The following is a 21121-nucleotide window of genomic DNA, read 5'->3' on the forward strand; positions in this document are numbered from 1 at the left end:
TGAAATTAACAAAAACTCTCCAAACGTTTTATTTTATATCTCCGACTCTGATTTATTTAATTCAAGTTCAACTTGGTCGATATTATAACATAGAAAGAAATGTGAGTAAACAATAGAAAATGTCCCGGTATATACCGAATTTTGCTTTTCCCTAGGATAAGAAAATAAGACCAGACATACAGAAAGTTACAAAACCAAGATGCTTTTAATAAAGTAGGCAAAAAAGTGTTTCTGAAAAACAATTTCGATGCGTTTTAATCAACCTTCAAACCCATAAATACTAATATTTATAGTAAACAAAAACATAGACGTATTTTAAAAAATTGCCTCCGGCTAATCCAGTAAAATGATCTATTTTTCCATTAGTATGAAAATTGGTATTTAAGGGTGTTAAAGGGTGATTAAAACGAAATTAATTTTTTCAACAAAAAATGGTCTTAGGCCTACTTCAACGGAAACGTAATTTTGTTTTTGTAACATTTAGTGTACGTAGTAAGCTCCTACATATTATTTTATTTTTCTACATAAAAATTACTCATATGTAATAAAATAATAACTAATAACAAACACATACAATAACAGCAAAACAACTTATTTAAAAAACTTATAGTTACTTATAATTCATCCACTCGCAAACCAAAAACCATCATCAACTTTAAAAAAATTTTATAAATAGAATTAGGCAATACACAGCAGATAGCTGGTGGAGACGACATTCTCTAAGCAGTATTTTGTGCTTCTGAAATTACCTTAACAATCACATAAATATATTTTTCGGTTCCTAGGGCCGATTAGCCAGAACGCTCGGACCGCTGTAATATTTTTGAACCTAGTATGACCAAAAAAGTTTTATTAAAATCGGTGATCTCACCAACTTATTCTTTCGTTTTAAGGTGGTAACTCACTCCTCAGGAGTCTGTATGTTTAAAGAATTAAAAAAAAACTTCAATAGCCACTGGCTGCATTTTCCTTGATAAAGGGAATAAATTTACATAAACTTCGGCTAAATGAATTAGAAGTTTTGCTCCCAAGTCCCGAATAAAAAAACAAAAAAACAACTCAATTATAATGTAAAAAAAGTAGAATGTTTGATTAAGGTTTGATATGAACCAATAGGCTTTTTTTGCATGTTCCGCTTGCTGTCTATGTCTTATGAAAATTAATAACTAAGTATATTTATATGGTAACAGCAGCATTTGAATATTAAGCCTCTCCTTTTGATACAACCCATCCACAAAAAAAAGGACGAATCCGGTTTGTTTTTAGTTTGATTTTCCAACAAAAATGCTTTTGGGCTACATTACTATATTTTTACATAATAACATCTTTAAAGTGTCCGTATCCTCCCTTTGTTTGGTGAAGAAATATAGTGGGAAAGTACAAAAAGAAAAAACATACGAAACAAATTTTTCCATAAAGGTCACAAGCTCATAAAATATTTCTTCTCCTTGGACAAAATTTCGGCCATTATTCACATTATTGACGATAAAATTACTCTTGAAACATAGCATATAAATGTATCAAGATGTTAAAGGACCAACGATAACACTGGAAAGACAATAAAAACACATTATTTAGATGAAGAAATAAAACAGAACCATAAACAAAAAATCACACAATGCCATAAGTAGTACGAAAACGTTTCTGACCGACCAAAACAGCGAGGAGACAGGTTCAGCAATCAGCAGTCCTCATAATCTCACAGTATTAAATATTTATTGTTTATTACATTACAAATCATCCCTTGATTAATAATACAGGAAAGTCCTATGAAAGAAAGAAAAATACTAAATATGATTATAGTGTCAAAATTAGATTTGAAAGGAGGTATAATTTGTGTACTTTTCAACCTATTCAATTCTAAAGTTGTTGGGCTATTTGGGATCGATTTGTACTAAAAAGCTCTATTGTTCGGTTTAATTTGTTAAAAGCAAACCAAAATAAATATGGAAATCGATATAGAAAGTGCTACTCCTTTTCCCCGATTTGTTAGAAAGCTGGTAGGATGGCCACTATTGTCCTATGCACTACAATATTGTTTTTTGGTTTAGGCTTTTCTTTTAATTTTAAACTGCCAGTTTTCAATAGCGTATCTATCAACAATTCATCCCTTTTTCAATGTCTCAATGAAATTATAGAAAAACACGTTTTCTACAAGCAGATTGTTATGTTTGGAGACGAAGTGAAAAATTCGGATTACGCCGATACGATATTGCAACTTGACTGGCCGAAGATGCTCATACACTCCGCCGTCGAAAGCCGTGAAAGTTTAAAAGGGCTTTTTATACTGATTCCAAACTCGGACCTTAATGTCTATTCGAGATTCTTTAAAACAGCTCAGTACAATTCTTTACAATATTTAATAATCACGAAAAAATTTCACGATGTTGTCAATAAGTTCGAGCTGACGTGGAGTTTTAGATTACTCGATGTGGCTGCTCTTTATGTATCTGAAACAGGACTGTACGTACTGACATTTTTCCCATTTAATTCAAACGGGTGTTCTGACACTTTTCCGATAAGAATCAATACTTGGAATAAATGGATAAAAGGATTTGCAAGAGAGAAAAACATATTTTCAAGAAAGCGAAAACTGTACAATTTGCAAGGCTGTTCTATAAAGGTGTCTCTTCAAGATAGGTCGCTCAGCGAATTGAACCAGCAGTCGATTAAAGGAGTCCCCATTAAGCTCTTTCAGACGATAAAGAAATTTATGAATTTTTCAACTCTTATTGTGGAAATGGACAGGGAAGCGAATGCATATGCAGCCGCTTACTTTAACCTTTCAACAGCGGTCATACAGAGCGTTTTAAAAGGCCAATCGGACATAGGAGTCGGGATATTTTCTCAGCTTTTGGACTACGATCCAAACATTTTGTCTCCAGTGCAGCTAAACGTCGACTGTTTTACGTGGGCCGTGCCGGTCAAAGCAGGTGCCATGCCGAGCATATGGACGATGTACGCTTTCGAATTCGACTACTATACATGGTATGCACTGATCGTTAACCATATCATCGTATGGGCATTTTTTCATATCGTGTTTTATCTTTACAAATCACAAGAGGATCGTTTCACTTCAAAATTCAGCTCTTTGCATTTATTTGCAATTTATTTGAACGTATCGGTCGATCCAAAGCCGACGTCGAACGCGCTGAGAATGTTCTACATCAACTGGCTGTTTTTCTGTTTTGTAATGACGTCCGCGTATCAGGCGTCGATGGGCAGCTTTGTGACAGTACCTCCGGACAGTACCAACATCGATTCGGTGGCGGAACTTTTAAAAACCAACCTCACGCTCACCGGTGACCCGAAGATGTACCATGTCTTAAGTGCTTCCAGTGAGACGAGCGATGCCATCAAGGAAGTGTTGAAACGTTTTGAAATGCTCCTTCCAGGTGATTTCAACGACGTTGTGTACAGATTGATCAAGGAAAGAAATTTCGCCGTCTTCCACACCAAGGAAAAATTGGAACTGGCCGAAGAACACGTCTTGTTGCACAGGAACGTCTCCAAGGGTCTACACATAATTCCAGGTTGCACTATAACTTCGCACAATTCAGCGATAATAATGAAAAAAGATTCACTTTACAACGAACCTTTTAGGTATGTAATGACCTCTCTTTTAGAAAGTGGAATTGTCAACCATTGGGACAAATCAAGCATGAGGGAGTATGAACTGTCAAAAGGGAAAGAAATGACATCCCAAAAATTTTCGTTACTTCACGCAAAATGTGCTTTTATTATTTTCGCCACAGGCATTCTCTTTGCCATAACCACCTTCATAGCTGAATTTCTTACTAAAGGAATCAAAAACCAGTCAAAATTGAAACATAAAAATCAAAATTAGCTTGTGTAATCTGATAAAATAAAGTTGAAATAAACATTTGATTTAAACCTCAATGTCATTTAGAATAATAGCAAATTTTTGATAAAAGCAGTTCATAAGTAAATTAACATTTTCTGTGCTCTTTCATGATTACAACTAAAAGTCGCTGCACACCGATTTATCGCTAAACTGGGTTGAGCTCTGTCATTTGATAAGTCTGTAAGTTGGCCGATTCCGATCATTCTGGCCTACCTGTCAGGGATATAAGCATGGAGGGGCAAGAGGATCGTATAATCGTAAAATAATATAGGATATACTAGAAGAAAAGAATATATACTAGAAAAAATATAGGATAGAGCACAAGTCCATCCCAGTAATGGTGAAATGTCTGAAATGACATACCAAAACAGCAAGAATGCAGACCAAAATGATAGTTGTTGAGCAAAATATTTTCCGTCAAATAATGTATATCAAACAATAAACTAATAATGCTGAAAATCATCAAGTTATAGAAATAAATGAAGACACCTTGAACTGCAGTTTTTTTTTTCCATAGTTCCAACAATTTTCGTTACTCCTCGGTAAAGATGCTGTTGTATACAGTTCAATTCATTCTATTTTTGGATTATTTAATTTAAAGTAAAATTCTTTTAAATGTAGATAAATACCAGCCGACTGAAGATATAATATAATCTGGTAAAACTGGCGTAACAGTGTCGTTTTAACAAATCTGACGTTTTGTTTTTATTTATTTCTTGTGTGTGTGTTTAAAAAAATACCGAATGTATTCGTAAACAGAATTATTTTTAATTCTACGTTATTAAAAAAATTGTTAGGAAATTGATCACGATTTCTTCTTTTTTTTGGTAGCTTTCAATTTGAAATTAATTTATGATAATTGGATTAATTCAATATCAACCCTGGCACATAAGGCAATCAATAATGAATGAAATTTATGTACACTTAATAATATCGCATGTTTAAAGGAAACAAGTGTTTATCTATATTGTCCATCAAAAAGGAAACTATACCCTGGGGACAGGCCGATAGTCTCGAAAAACATCGGCCGAAATGTTGATAAACTTCTTGTTGATTTTTTCCCAAACTTCTGCAAACGAACTTATGCACCAGTCCGTGGAGAGTTTCACGGACGTCGAAAATGTACCGCTGAGGGTCGTCAATCTGACCATACCTTTCATCTACACCTTTCCGAAGAAAATCAAATGCATTCACGTAATTAAAAAGGAACAGCTTTTATTTACTGTTTCATTCTGCAGAGATTTTAAACTTTCAGATGGTCACTGATAAATCGACCCTGGCCGAAACGCTGCTTATTCAGATAATGAAAGCTAATGTCACCCTGTCGTTCATTCAGGGCATCAGGAAGGAAACCTTTGATTGCAACAACTATCTGATACTGTCCAAAAATATCTCATCGATGACATGGATTCTACCAAAAGTCCCCAAATGGTCAAAACACAGAATCCTTTCCCTCATAAATTTAGGAAGTGTCGATCAACTTGAGACCTTCGTGAAGGTAAGCACTTGTCACTTAACTACCAATAAATTTTAAAATTAATATATAATTTCCAACTGAACTACTTTGAAATGGGGTTGATATTTCTTAATTTTTTATGCAATCAGTAAGCTTAAGCTTTTTCTATTTTGATATGACAATTGTGGTGATGCTATGTAATCAAATAAAAGTGCACACTTATTTTTCTGTTCTTAAGTATTGTTTACACTGGTGTCTCTTTCCTTTTGTTAATCCTTGGTGCTGAGGGCAGAGATAATTCTAATGGTTTGTTGCATTGGACGAGAATAAGTGGCATGCTCTTATATAATTTATATTCAGACTGTGTCAGTCGTTGATTGCTTCAACACACTCGAAATACCTAAGTATTCGCAGGTGGAGTCGACATTCTCTGAGCAGTATTTGGTGCTTCTGAAAATTAACCAAACCAGAGAATGGAAATAAAGATAATATACGGAATAGATTGTTTTGGTGAGCTTGACAATGAGCATCATATCATGGCATCACCTTCTGCAATAAGCTTCACGAAGCAGTATCCTGGGGAGGAAACATTCATTTCCTTCGTTAAATTTTATAATTTTGTACAAAACAAAATTAAATAATGAAACAGGATTTATATTTTCAGGCCAATGCAAGTATGTTTGGAGATGCTCAGGCATTAGTCGTCATGCTGTCCAATATCACCATCGGCTATAGAATTGAGCAGCCTGTAAGAACATTCAATAAGTTTTCTATCGATACGGGATTCTGGCCGTTAGACGTAAGTGAACTTAAAACGTAAAATGTACGTATTCAAATGTACCGTTTCTTCCAGGAGGGTGAAATTTTCAATTTCCAAGGGCGTGAGATAAAAATCTCAACGTACAACTGTAGTATATTTTCACAGTTGGGTCCGATTGAAGAAGACGGCCGTCCAAGTAATGACCCGATCCGACTAAGAACGCACAATTTTTTTAAAAATTTAATCGAACTATTTTTAGCATATTCGGACGGTTATGATTACGAACTTTTCAAAGAGATCGCAACCAGGGTTAACGCGACGCATAAGGTGATCCCGATGGAAGGCATGGTCAAATACGGAATTGAAAATTCTCAGGGTGAAATGTTGAATAAAGTTATTGACGGCAATGTGGACATGGGCTTCTGCGGGTGCCTGATCGAATCGAGCAAAGTGCCCATGAACTTGGAACTTTCTGCACCAGTGCACCTCATATGCTTCATATTCGCCGTACACCGGCCTCCAGAAGTAAACAACAGCATATTGGCGATATTCAGGCCATTCGCTTTAGACACTTGGTTCACTCTTTTCACAACTGTGGTTTCAATGTCTGTACTCTTACTCCTTTTAGCTAGATTATTGATGAGAGTTAAAAAATTTGATACCAAGAGTAAGTGCAATTTTTTTTTTGAAAATGTATTGCAAAATAAGAAATTTTTCTGTTTTTTCAGAGTACGGACATTTCGGAAATAGTTTGCAAATGCTTTTTGGTATTCTTGCACTAGGAAGCTGGCCCAAAATGGGGGTTAAATTGGGACCTATTAGGCACATTATAGCATGGTAAATTTACTAATGATTACTGATGTAACAAACCTATTTTAAATCAACATTATTTGATGTTTGTTTTTTCTTTTCGTCGCCGATAGCATTCGTTTGCCTATATCATCCTGGCTTTATTGACTTTTTGAAGTTTACAGTTGAAATGACGTTAGATATTACGTTTCGTTCGATATTAGATAGAATAAGCCTATAAATGTAGAAAAGACTAGTTTATTTGATGATTGGCACAAGGCCCTAAGCATGGTTTACCGACCACTTTTAAACAGAGATAATATTACAGAAAGAAAAAGAGTAAAGAGATAGTCATACTGATTGAATGGAGAGTGAGTGAATAGTTTGTGGTAAAGACAGACAGATAGATAGAGATAGAAATATATTAAGAGAGGAGAAAGACAGAATGAAAATAAGTGAAACAGAGAAAAAAACATAGTAAAGATTGAGAGTGAGATAAAGTAAAGTAAGACGCAAGAGAAAAAAAGCGAAGCAGTGTGAGAAAGAAAGACAGACGGGACAGAGAGAGAGAGAGAGAGAGAGAGAGAGAGAGAGAGAGAGAGAGAAAGAGAGAAAGACAGACAGACAGAGACCCAGAGACATACAAGAAGGAGAGAAACAGAGAGTCAAACATTGAGAAAAAGTAAGAGAGAAAATAAGAGCGAGTGAGTGAGAGGGAGGCGTGTGTGGCAGTCAGACAAAAGTACATGATAGAGAGGAGTAGTATATAATACAATTAGTATACAATACAATATACAATAAAAAACGAGATTAATAATTGATTGATTATTTGAACATGAGAGAGAGAGAGAGAGAGAGAAAGAGAGAGAGAGAGAGAGAGAGAGAGAGAGAGAGAGTGAGAGAGAAAGAAAGAAAGCAAAAAGAGGAAAGAATTACCTACATAAACTACTATGTTATGTTGTGAGTTTAATGTTCTTTATTCTACTGCACGTGAAATGAAATATTTCACTTTAATCTATTTTAATTCCCCCCACAAATAAATACATATTAAATTTTTAGTTTATGGGGGTTATTAGTTCATATGTAGTTATATCTACTAATGTTAGAACGCTTTGATAAATAGTTTAATTTGTTATTATTCCCCAGCACTTCTCTGTTAGTTGGTTTTTCTTATTTGTAGATTGTTGGTTTTTTAATTAAGTAATCCAACGTTTCTGTCTGTATGTTCGTATTGGGCATTTCCAGGCTGTTTCTTGCTCCTCTTCATGTAACTCAGCCTCAGTTTACAACCTTACTCTCTTTCAATTTGTAGTTTGGGACTTTTTGATCTACCTAGCCTTGCTGGTTTGTTCGGTCAGCCGCGTTTCGTCTTTTCCCTTATTCAGTGCTTGTTTTCATGTAAAGGTTATAAGTAGGGTGAGATGAAAAGCGAGTGACCGATGAAAGCGGAGATGACAGGCGGTTAATCGGAATCGGTCGAATTGCAGGTTTAAAAAATCTCACAAATATTTTTATTGTGATTACTGACGTACTTTAACCTATCCAAAACTCTGCAGACTAGTAAGTATGCAGTATTCTTCAGTTCCTCTACATTTTATTTATGTAAATATTGAATACACTTTATCATTATATCCATAAAATTTCGTGGTCCGATTGACCAAATAAATTATTTCAATTAATTAATCCTTATATAAGGTATTGGTTGAAATTAAAAAGTTAATGTCTCGAGCGGGATTCGAACCTACGACCTTCGGCTCAATACGCCGCTGCTCTAACCTCTTGAGTTAAGTTACTGTGACTTCGATCCACGCGGACACTAACTCCCCATCACAATCTATCTTTCGAATTTTCCCTCCTTTTAGCCTTATATCATAGTTTTTTTCTTTAAATTTACAGGTGGGTTTTATTTGCGTTATTGTTAACTAATAGCTATACGAGCATCCTTGTCTCTGTCCTAGCTACCGTAAAACATAGAACCAAATATAACTACATTAACGAGTTTCTCAACCACGGCTATTTCTGGCCAGTTACGAAAGCACCTTATGAAGGAATTTTCGACATGGAGGTAAAATTTAAATATATAACTTTCATGTTGTTAATAAATACGCTATTTCTTTCAGCAGGTTAAATTCAAAAAGTGGTTTGAACGGGTGAAAATTGTCAACGGTAGCGATTTAAACAAAATACTAAAAGAGGATCGAAAATCGGTTATTTTGACACAACAAATTTCTCGAATCAACGTAGCTTTCGGTGAAAACATCGACGGGGAAGTCCTGCAGCAATTCGAGACCGTGAACCACTGCCTGACGTCGAACTTCGAAGGATTTTTGTACCGGGTCGGCTCCCCTTTTAACCGGCCTTTCAACCATTACATCAGAAAACTCACTGAGGCGGGTATCACGAGAAAGAAATTCGACAGGGTGATTCGTCGGCTTTTTCAAAATCGAAGGTCGCTGTACCAACTCAAGAAAAAGAGAAGCACTACGCAGAAGGCGAAAAAACTAAAAATGGAAAATCTCAACGGAATATTTGACTTTTTGATCCTTGGACTGATGATTTCAATCTTAGTCTTCGTCGGAGAAATGGTTAACGCCAAAATAAAGTAACATTGCGTAATTATTTGAAATGTAAATTCAGCAGTAAATTATTTAAAAAAAACTAAAATTTTGAGAATTTCAATGTGTAGATTAATAATAAAATTTTGACTTTTTTTATTTTAAAAGCCAAAAAAAATATACATCTGCTTATGTATATTTAAGTATATTTGATACCACTGTATATCACTGACCGACTGGAATTCCTTCTTGAGGTCATGTACTCAATGAAACAATACGACAAACTCTTTGTAGCACATTAGGTAGTTAAAGTATCTCTATAATAAAACTGAACAGAAAAGCACTGTGCTGAGGAATAATTAGCCAACTAAACTGCTATTACGTTTTTTCTCGAAAGAAAAATTAATAAAACTTAAAATGTGACGGGTTGAACCGAGGCGAGAATCAGGAAGCATTTCGCGGCCGGGAAGATCCTGACAGGGCACTGGGTTCGAGATTAAGAAAAAAAGAAGATGGCAGTCAGTTCGAGACAGACGATCGGAGTGAGAGGTGGTCCCCGCGAGGACAAGAAAAAAGTTGGAAAAAAAACAGAGTGTGTGGCCCGTGAAAGTATGGTCCCATTGGTTCGTCTACGGGTGCGGAGGGTTCTTCCGAAGAGAACGCTGGAGAGCACGGCTGTACCGTGTTCAGGTAAAGTGGAGGAGTGATCCTGCGAGTTTGGTCCTTCTCAATTTTTTTATCAGGCCTGATAATTCGGGAGTTCCGATATTAGATGTAAGTTTCCTTTTGTTATTAGTTTAATTTAAAAATGATTATGTAAATTTAGCTATACATAGAATAGTTGTTACTTTTGTTCATTTTTTCTTATCCTTATCTTAAACGCTAATTAACCACAAGCGTGCTATTGAATTAACTGCCGGAGAAGGAAGAAGCTTGCTTGCTAAAGGAAAAAAAAAGGTAGGAAGGTTACTTCCCACGCCTTGGGTGGAAGCGCGAGTTCTTCAAACAAGGAGAGTAAGCAAGAGGCGCTACATCGGTCGGAGAAACGATCTGACTTTTAGTTTCATTCCTCTCTCCTTCCCTTTCTTTATCTCTATTCCTTTTTTTCCTGACTTCGGTATTTATCCTTCACCAAAAAATACCGTGGCGCTCAACGTAATAGATATTCCCGTCTTTACTCATGGTTGTTAAGACCCATGATGATCTTCAACATCCGGACTTATCCCGGAGCGGGATTTCTCAGATGCCCAGTGTTCCCCCCCAGGAAGATTTTACATGCATTGTCACATCCCTTAGCTAGCGAGGTTCTGCAATGCTAACCAAGTTCAGAAGTGCCCTAAAAAGGGCACATCCATACACGTGCCTTGAAAAAGGCAGTTTTGCGGTTCCTTTCAGCCGTGCCTTTCACCACCTCCGGAGATATAGAGAATATAGCGATATAGCAGGTCAAAATAATCGGAAGCGACCAAGCTACGGGTTCTGCAGATTTCAAAAAATCTCACTATTCATAATTTATTATTGTGTAAGTATATGTATAAGTATATGCTAGGACAAATCTCATGACGAAGGGTAAAGGTGATATGTTGTAACTTTGAGGGGTTAAACTTTATTTTCCAAAGATTGCTTCATTTTTCAATTGTTGATATGTGGTTTTGCAACATAAGTGAAACTTGTGTGGGAGAGGGATGACTTGTTCATATGGCTGTGTCATCTGCGTATGTGGCGTGAAGTAAAATGGGCATATCAGAAGTAAAAATTGTGTTCAACAGCGGAGCGAGTATTGACCCTTGTGGCATACCTACAAACACTTCTTCTATCTCAGAAGTCTCCGTACCCTGGTATACTGCAGGCTAAAACTAGGCTGAAAAATACGACTCAAGACAAAGAATCTAATAATAATCAAAGAGTATGAAAGCAAATCTGATCGGAAACGACCAAGCTACAAGTTCTTCCGCACACCTCAAAAAGAAATCTCACCAATCATAATTTATTCTAAATTGAGGCTAGAAACGGGCGAAAAAACTAGGTGTAAAGCGATGCCTACAATCAATTCAGAAAAATCATTTGGTTGGGTTTGTTTCGGGTCTCACCCTGCTTATAACCCTGACCATAGTTATATAATAAACATATCACAACAGAGGGGCGTCGGTGGCCGCAATGGTTTAAGCGTTGACGCGGCGCTCATCACTATAAGGTAAAGGACCTGGATTCGAATCCAGCGGTCCTGTATTCGAACCCGACATACTTACAAATGGGCTTTTTTCACAAACATCGGCACCCCGAGGGTTTATATAACCTCATAGTTGAAATACCCTCGTTAAAAAAATGCTTCACCCTGCATATAACCCTGATCATAACTATATAATAAACCTATACAGACCGAAATAGCTTCGGCAGACCTAAAAAAATTTCACTACTCACAATTTATTCTGAATTTAAGTTAAATATAGGTCAACATTAGCTGGGAGTAAAGCCACCTTGCAGCTACTGTTCTCGCAGTAAGGAAAAAACGAGTTTGACTATTGTGGATTCACATCGGTATCTTGGACAGAGTCCACTACAAACCATGTAGAAATTATGTGAGCGGAAGCAAAGAAAACTAAAAAATCAGTCCCTTACAAACACATAAATAGAATATGTTAAAATATCAAGTTCAAAGATGAAGTTAAGAAAACTCAAATGATTCAAACATATTGTGTGATGCAAAATCTATCAGACCTGATTGAACCGGACAATGGCATGTCACTTGAAAAAGATTTTTTTTTTATGGATCCCTTTATCTTAATGAAAATCTCAAACGGAGTTTATATTTATGATTCATGTTCGATTTCGTGATGTGTTATCACGTTTCATCATTGGACAAATTAAATTCACGAAAACCAAATTGGGAGATTATAGAAATATTGATCATTACTAACTATAGTGGACAATAACTGAAAAATAAATAGGTTTTTATAAATAAAAGTAATTTGTTAAGGTTGTAATTACGGATGACCTGAGTACTTTGGTGTCGTCGTTAGCCATTGAGATTACATTTATTAGGATACCACATGCCATTTTGAAGATATTAATTATCATAATAAAAAGAATCTGTAGTATATTTATGAATTTAAATCAAAGCTCTTTTATCCGAGATGATCATAGTTGATATTTTCAGATTGGAAGTTAGCGTGTCGTTAGAAAGATTAGAAGCAAATAATATTCCAAATGAAAACTGTGTTTAGTTCGTTGGTTCTATCCTATTGTGCACTCGAGTTTTCATAGGCAAATATGAACCCTTCCTGTTTGTTTATTTGGTCTAGCATATTTTCAATAATACCGCTTCAAAGTGTTGCAAATAAGGCTTTATTAAACAAAATGAACGAATATGACATTTATTTATCGGAAGATTCATTGTCGAGTAAAATAGAAGAGCTTTTTGCTTATGTTATGCCCGATATTCGCTGCTGCTACGTAAGATTTTAATGTTTTACGTCGTTATTGATTTTTGTAATAATTATTTGTATGGGTAGTTTAGTCGCTTCCGGTCGTTTTGGTTTGACAGACGCGTTTCCATTGCGTTTGAGTTGGTGCCTTACCTTGCTTATACCCTGACCGACCAGCCTATGACTTTCCACAACACTGCAAAATTTGTCAGAGCCGGTACTGAAAACAGCGAATGCGAAGCGAAGATCCATTACCCTGCAGAAAATTCTATGCTTACTTACTTAATCGGGCAATCGTCCTTACAGCAGGACCTGGACCTCCTCAATAGTTTTCCCCATTCGTTTCGGTCTTCTGCCTCGAGGCGCCATCTCCTTACACTTCCGCCGTAGATCCTCCTTCAAATCGTCCAACCACCTAGGCTGAGGGTGTCCTCGTATTCTTGAGCCTCCTGGCTTCCCATAGAGAAGTTTCTTTGCAAGCCTACTTCAGGCATCCTCTCCACGTGACCCAACCATCTCAATCTTCCTTTCTTTATTTGGGAAACTATATCCGGCTCACCAAATAATTGCTTTAATTCATCATTCTTACATACTTTCCATTCGCCATTTACACCATGTTCCGCTAGAGTACATAACTATTGGCCTTATATCTATGCTTTGTAAGCTATAATCTTAGCCTTGAGAGATAGGTTCTTGAACCGCATAGCCTTTTGTACCGCAAACAGGCATCTGTTTCCTGCCTCTATTATTGTCTTTATTTCTGCCGTTACATCATTATTCTTTGTTACTAAGGACCCTATATATTTAAAATTACTGACTACTGGGAAACTATGGCTTCCAATTTGTACTGGTCCTTCCATCCATGGGATCTCGAGGTGCTCATGTATTTAGTTTTACCTTCGTTAATTTCCAGACTCGCTTCTTGCTGGCTTCTGCAGTTCCTAAGTGCTCCTCCCAGTGCCGCCTTTGTTCTTGCTATAATTAATACGTCGTCCGCATATGCCATGTGTTGCATTAATCTATTATAAATAGTGCCGCCTGGGTTGTTCTAATGGCCCGTACCGCTATTTTTAAACAGAGATTGAAGATGACACATGATAGAAGGCCGCAGTTAAGTACTTTCAAATCTCCCTCATATACTCTAAAATCCTCCGACAGTGTATTTTGCACTTTGACTTGGCAGATCGTGTTATGCCACCGATTAGCCTAACTAGCTTACTTGGTGCACCAAGTACCCTTAAATCTGCTAAGGCTTCCTTCCTATACACACTGTCGTACGCTTGTCTGTAGTTCACAAATAGGTGATGTAGATCCATGTTAAATTCATAGGACTTCTCTAAGATCTGCCTGTATGAGAATATATGGTGATAGTTGATCTTCCCGGTCTGAAGCCACACTGGTATTCTCAAGAAAATTCTATGGAGAAAGAAAATTTGGGAAGAATCTGACTCTAAAATTTCCTGATAGTGTTTACCGATTTGGAAAAGGTCACCTTCTTCTTGCTCATTAACTTTTATAAATTGTAAATAATTGTTAAATTTGTTTTAATAATCTAAATTTGAATAAATCATCTGATGGTGTAATCAACGAATTCTTGAAATAAAATCTTTCTGTTATGCCATATTTCGAAAAACTGGTCGATTATTTAACAACGATTTTTAGTTAATTGTGTTTTATTTTTGAGGTGCGACAATGAACACTGATATATTAGATCGATACAAGCTGGCGTCCCACAAGGGAGCATTCTTGTTCCCATCCTGTATTCCATTTATACTGCTGTCCTTCTAGCCCGAATCCTATCCAAGAACACCTTAGGCTTACCCATAGGTGCAAAAAGTTAATTACGAGAGTAAATGAGGAGAAGTGGGCCCGGTGTACATTCTTCTGTACATAAACATCAAGGAAGTACCGACTTCCACTCGTCAGATACTCAAGACTTACCTAGACAGCAGACTGACGTGGAATCCCCGCATAAAACTTAACATGAGACTGGATAACTGCGAGGGCCTTTATGATCGAAATCTGTTTTTAGCTTACAAACTAGAACTAATACACCTCAAGTCATTATTGACGACCACTTTGAACATAAAGAATGGAAGTATGGGGTTCATCTGCCATCTAATATTCAATCCATCCAATCAAAAGTCCTCAAACAGATTGTCAAACCTGCTTACTACGTCAACAACCTCAATATCCACAATGACCTCAACATTCCTTTTGTCAACGAACTGATCCGATCCTGCTTGTAAAAATTCCACACACGGTCCATCTAACTCTAGTGCCAAACTTTATCTACATACTCCCATCCTGAGAACCCGCCACGTCGTCTAAACGACGATGGCCTCGAGACCTCCACCAGCGTTGGCTAGTTTCTTCAGGTCCTCAGTGTCCAATTCTGTCCATGTTGTCAGCGTTCTGACCGGGAGAAAAAAAAGAGGTATTTCAATTTGAGGTCTGCGGATCATGAACCTGTAGGTTGGCCTATTTGGTCTTTTTTTGCTATTTTTTTCTAGTTGGTATTCAAGTCAGGGTTATAAGAAGGGAGAGGTAGAAACCCACCACTGAAGATGGCGGATCAAATCGGAAACATTCAAGCTAGAAATTATATATGTAACACCGGCATCACCACAAATGATCCAAAAGTACTTATTTTTAGCTTTACCACGACGACAGCCTTTACACCAAACGTCTCATTCACGAGGTCTTCCTGGCTCAAAAAACCCCACCTGTCATCCTTATGGATGCGAACATCGACAACACGCAGTACAGTACTAACTGCAATGGTTTCGTCATTTTGAGCGCGTTAGTCCAAAACGTTCCCAAAATGATCGAGCAACTTCCTAAATGGGCGGACCACAGGATCCTGGTCATAACTGAGATGAAAAGCAAATTTTTCTTTAACAAACTACTGAATGTGAGTAGTGTCGAACATATGTTATGACTTAATGACCAAAGATTTCTAGGAACAAATGCCGTTGTTCGGCAATGCAGAAACGTTCGTCTATGCTACGAACGACCGCGACAAAGGATATAAACTAGGCCAGCCGATTCGAAAATTTGAACTCGTCAAAAATATCACCGCTCCTTGGAAATTTCACGTAAGTATATAAAAATATAATGTTTTCGGCAGTTTAAAAAATCCCTAAACAAATTATAGGAACGCGGCTTTGACGATTTTCAAGGCAGACAAATGGACGTAATGACATCAAATTGCTCTGTTTTCTCTTGGTTGAAATGGCCCATTACAGACGTACATAATATCAGCCGTAAGTAAACTTATTTACTGGGTCTGAGTTCAATATTTGGAAGGATATTCTGCATTTTCAGATTTTAATGGTGTAGAAATGAGATTGCTCCGGATAATCGCGAGACGCCTAAACATAACGATCAACTTCCACTTACCGCCTGACAACGCATCCGAAATCGTTTTGTTTTCCTTGGACAAGTGGTACAGGACCCCGTTGTCCAAATCGAATATCGACATGGCTTTCTGCGGCATTCGAGTCTCCGCGAGCAAATATAAATTTCACATACAAATGTCAACTCCTCTGTACCAGCTCTGCTTCAAATTCCTAATACCGAGGCCGAAGATGCTCGCTTCGGAATGGTACGGTATATTTTTGCCGTTTTCCGAGGACGTGTGGTACGCGACTGGTGCTTTACTAGGTGTAACTTCAGTCATACTTCAGCGAGTGTCGATTTTAACGCACAAATTCGTCCAAAGCAAAGTTTCAAGTTAGTACTAGTCGTGATTATCGTAAGCCAAAGATAATTTTTGTTAATTTTACTTTTTTTAGAGTATAAAGGCATAGGGCAAAGCTTATTTCAGTTGATCTCGATTCTAGTATTGAGCAGTGTACCTGCTTCCAACGCAAACCAAGGCGCCACGAGGCACATTCTAACATGGTGTGTGTTTTACCTTTGTTCTAAGTCAATTTTTTAAATTATTTTCTCGTAAATAATTGGTCTTATTAGGTTCGCTCTGATCAGCGTGCTCCTTACAACATGCTTTTCCAGCAGTCTCGTCTCGTTTCTGTCTACTACTAGATATTCAAAAAAGCCTCAAACAATAAAAGAGTTTATCCAAAAGGATTATCGTTGGACTTACACAAAGCAACCTGACTTCAAGGAACTTTTGGACCTGACTAATGTGCGTTTTACTTAATTCTTGGCCGAAGTTCTTTTATGTATTTTAATTGTTTTTAGAATTTCTGGCATTATCGGTGGAGGTACAGGTCGTACAGAGCTGCTTCGACGGAGGCTTTACACAGAGCTCTTAAAGATAGGAAGCACGTCCTTTACGGTGCAAAGTTACAGGACGGTTTCTTCCTACCCAAAGAGTCGGTATTTTCTTCCAGATCGCTCGATGATTTCGAAGCTACGAGAGGTTGTATCATCGAGGCTTTCGACGGATTCGCTTTCCAGATGGGCAACCCTTTTATCAGATCGTTCAACGTATTCATCCAACAGCTGAAAGAGACGGGGATCGCGCACAAAGTGGCCTGGAAAGTTGAAATTGAAAGAGCCGAGAAACTTCAATTCACAAGATCCGTCTTGAGCAGGACCAAGCCTAAAATCACACCTGCTAGAGGCCTCAAGATCGAAAATCTATCAGGCATCTTCCAAGTTTGGGCCTTAGGCTTGGGACTAGCTATTATAATATTTTTCTTAGAAACATTGCAACGTTTTCATATTTAGTTATTACATTTATAATCAGTCTATTGAAGTACAGAATTGAATAACACCAAACCAAGGAATTGAACATGTTTTCAAAAATCTAATTACTAGTACTTACTGTTCATATTATCAACAAAAAAATTCCCTTTTTATTGTTTGAAATTCAAAATTTTTCCAAATACTTTTATTTATTATAAACTAATGTCAACACACCCTTCCTGTCTTGAGCTGAGGTAGTGCTTTCCCTGAAGTGGCTCAAGCCTCCTGGCAACCGAGATTTATTTGGAAGCAACTTACTTTTCATCCTCCAAGGTTGGAGTCTCACAGGGAGTATCCTTGGTCCCATCCAGTTTTCAACATATACGGCAGAACTCCGTCATGAATAGTCTACCTACCCATTTATTCACACTTTTGTAGATGATACTGTTATCCTATTCCCGTCCTCTCATCGCTCCCTAGAGGCTCACCTTACTTTTCGGACCTTGGCCACAAACAACTTTTTTGTCATTCTTTCCGATCTTCTGCCTTTCTCCTCCACTGCCGTACGCTTCTGTTGTTCTTTACATTTGTCAACCACTGTAACCTTAATCACCCTCTAGAATGCTCTTCCTCGCTTTACGACAACGGAGAAGGTCTGTCGACTTCCATCCTACAAAGGTGACCCAACAGAGAAGTCTACCCTTTTTTATAGTTATTATTAGATCTTCATTCTTGTTCAACTACTTCAATTCTGCGCTGTATGGGGGCCTGTAATCCCGTTTTTCACCGCTCAAAACTTACACACAGCACCTTTTTCTCCATGCAGTTACTTTGTTTTCTTCTGCTACGGTGAGTGACCAGGTAGCGGATCTGTATGTGACTCCTGCCATAAGGATCGTCATATAAATGGCGATATTGGCTGTTTTAGACAATTTATTTCGGAATGTCTTCATTAAAGCTCCTAAGAATTTATTTCCTGCGGCTAACCTACTGCTTATATCGTGTACCACCTCATTTTTTAAGGTTAGGACAGTCACACCTTCAAACCAGTGTTCATTCACGTTACGTTCCTCGTGGTCACCTTGAATTTAGTTTTTCTTCACTAATGTTTAGGGCAAATGACACCGCTCCATCCTCGAAATCTGCTTTCAACACAGAGACCGAGCCACAATGACTGAGTCATCCAGAGGTATTCCTCCTCCTATCCAGGGAGTTAGCTCTAGCACTAAATTGAAGAGGATTGGAAAAGATCTATATCCTTGTCTTAAAGCCAATGTTTATTAAAAACTCTGAGGGTCCTCCACTTAAGCATTTTTTGGCAATTTTGGCTTCCGTATTCTGGAGGGTCATTTTAATCAGACTGATCACCTTCGCACAGATCAGTTTTAGTTCCTTAATGAGCTCTAGCCGCGATTTTAGGACAGGCTCACCTTTTCAAACTAGAACCTTGACTGGAGGTAGTAACTGAATTGAATATGCAAAACTACTTAAAAGACCTTATTTTCTCTAACCATCGTCGTCGTCGTTAGAGCCTGTCGACCTAACTGTCGTCATTTTTAGAATCCTTTGACAACCTTTCCTCCTCTACGGCCAGCCCGGGGGCTCCTACAGTTAACTATCTATCACCTGTAATTTGGCCTATACATCGACCAAATCTTCTGGCCATGATCTGAAAAAAAATTTCAGGTCAAATTGCTACCCAAAAAAATTCAAAGCAGGTATTTTAATGTTATTTAATTAAATTATTAACTTAAAATAGTATTTTCATGTTCATACTAACCATAAATAATTGCTCTTTGTAATTGAATTTTCTAATATTTGATTGAATTTTATGAAACTAGCACCATCCTATCAATATATGTAAATCAACAATATATTTTTTGTTCTGTATTTATTTGTTTCTGCTATGTAAGTAGTAAAATCGTTGTAATTTATAAATCTTGGAAATTGCACAATAGAGAAAGAGACACACTGAAGATGGCGAAATGTCGAAGATAAATCAGTAAATTACTGGTTTATCACCCCACACACCACAGGAGAAAATAAAACAAACAAAAATATAAATTAACATATAATTCAACAGAATTGTTTTAATACAGAAAATAAGTTAATTATACTGAATTTCCTTCCTAAGCAGGATTTTCCTGCTTTGTATAAAAAATAAGAAAATCTATCTCTGAAGACTGTTCTTAGGTTGAAATTAAGAATTTTCAAAGCAGTTTTACACAAATATCTAACATCCCATCTCTTCTTTCTTTCATTTAATGTACCATATTTTGGCATATACTTGTTTTATTAGAGGAAATGCCAATAAGCTTTTGCAATTAATTAATTAATTTACTTTAATAAATGCAAATGATTGTTGAACAAAAAATTAAAAATTTTGAGCTATTTCTTGATAATTTTGTAAGTGAATGAATAATTTGTTGGCAGTTGTTACATAAAAAATATTACTGTTTTGATTTTAATGTAACACTTAATTATTTGTTAATAAATAATTACATAAAACGAAATGTTGAATTATCTAGTTTATAGCCCAAAATGAAAAATGAAGGTTTTATTTATAAAAAAAATAGACCAAAAAATAATGTATGAATTTTTAAGTAAATATATAAGGGATTCAAGGCATCTGAGAGCAGCTGTATTTATTTCTCAGACTGATATGTGGGTTCGTCGAATGTTAACTGAGGATAATTTATTGGGCTTCTCCTTTGTGATTTCATCCAAAAACGCAATGTAGGCCTATTGAAACTGAGGATGAAAAGTTCATTACAATAATTTCAGAAAGGAAAACCTGGGGTAATGCTGCAACCCAAAAGCCTGATTCCTGAGAGGTAATGTGCATTTGGTAAAACTGTAAGGGATTTTCTTTTATGTAATTAATATTATGGGGTGGAAATGAAGAAATTTTAAGTTTCTAGGATGAGAGCTGGGGTACATTAAAGTTTAATTTAGAAAGTAAATAAGGAGACAATGTAATTATTCATAAGTTTATAAAAAAGAGATCGGGGTAAATTCCTCTTTTTTCCAAAGTTAAGATACCAAAGGAATCCAAAATATTAAAATAGAGAATTTTAATTTTATAAGCTGTACATCTTAGAAATTTATTCTGAACCCGTTGAATTGTCTATTGTATTGTATATATGTAATGGGGGACAAGTTAGCAAATTCACTGGTTAGTCTAATGAATGCAAGAGCTCGAATGGATGTCATCCAGTTCTAATTACAATTCAATACCTACTCTTTTGATACCGAGTGGCAAATGGTTATTCCATCTCTCTGTTCTATTGTTCTTTACTTTTTTTAGAGATTTGAAAAAATTTAAATTTCTTTTTAGAAATTATGAATAATTATTTTTATATTCTAAAATAATTTAAACATTTTATTTCATACCTTATGGCTTTCAGTACAAGAATGCTCCCTAATTTTATTTAGTTAGCCCAATTTACACACCAACCCTTTCCAGGAGTTTGCCCAAATTACAATTCCCACGGTATTCACAGTTGACCAAATTTATATAGTTATGAACAGGTCGAAGCATAAACAAGCATTAAGTCACAATTGCCTAAAAAAACAGTGCTTCAAGACACAAAAGGGAGGAAATTTAATTATTGA

General features: G+C 36.5%; 2 protein-coding genes across 2 annotated transcripts; both read left to right on the forward strand.

Annotated features, from left to right (window-relative positions):
• The first annotated feature begins 2167 nt into the window (after window positions 1–2167).
• LOC106664416 lies at window positions 2168–3847 on the forward strand. Its single transcript, XM_014390119.1, has one exon. The coding sequence runs from the start codon at window positions 2168–2170 to the stop codon at window positions 3845–3847; it is 1680 nt and encodes a 559-aa protein (XP_014245605.1).
• Window positions 3848–4858: 1011 nt separating this feature from the next.
• LOC106664628 lies at window positions 4859–19244 on the forward strand. Its single transcript, XM_014390538.2, has 14 exons — window positions 4859–5363; window positions 5986–6120; window positions 6175–6748; window positions 6810–6918; window positions 8767–8935; window positions 8991–9473; window positions 12690–12878; window positions 15507–15764; window positions 15814–15948; window positions 16008–16116; window positions 16178–16585; window positions 16648–16756; window positions 16826–17000; window positions 17057–19244. The coding sequence occupies exons 1-14, from the start codon at window positions 5121–5123 to the stop codon at window positions 17546–17548; spliced, it is 3588 nt and encodes a 1195-aa protein (XP_014246024.2). The 5' UTR covers window positions 4859–5120; the 3' UTR covers window positions 17549–19244.
• The last annotated feature ends 1877 nt before the right edge of the window (window positions 19245–21121 follow it).

The sequence above is a fragment of the Cimex lectularius genome, unplaced genomic scaffold, assembly GCF_000648675.2.
Source record: "Cimex lectularius strain Harlan isolate CLEC.00 unplaced genomic scaffold, Clec_2.1 scaffold112, whole genome shotgun sequence".
In the NCBI taxonomy this organism is placed as follows: Eukaryota; Metazoa; Arthropoda; class Insecta; order Hemiptera; family Cimicidae; genus Cimex; species Cimex lectularius.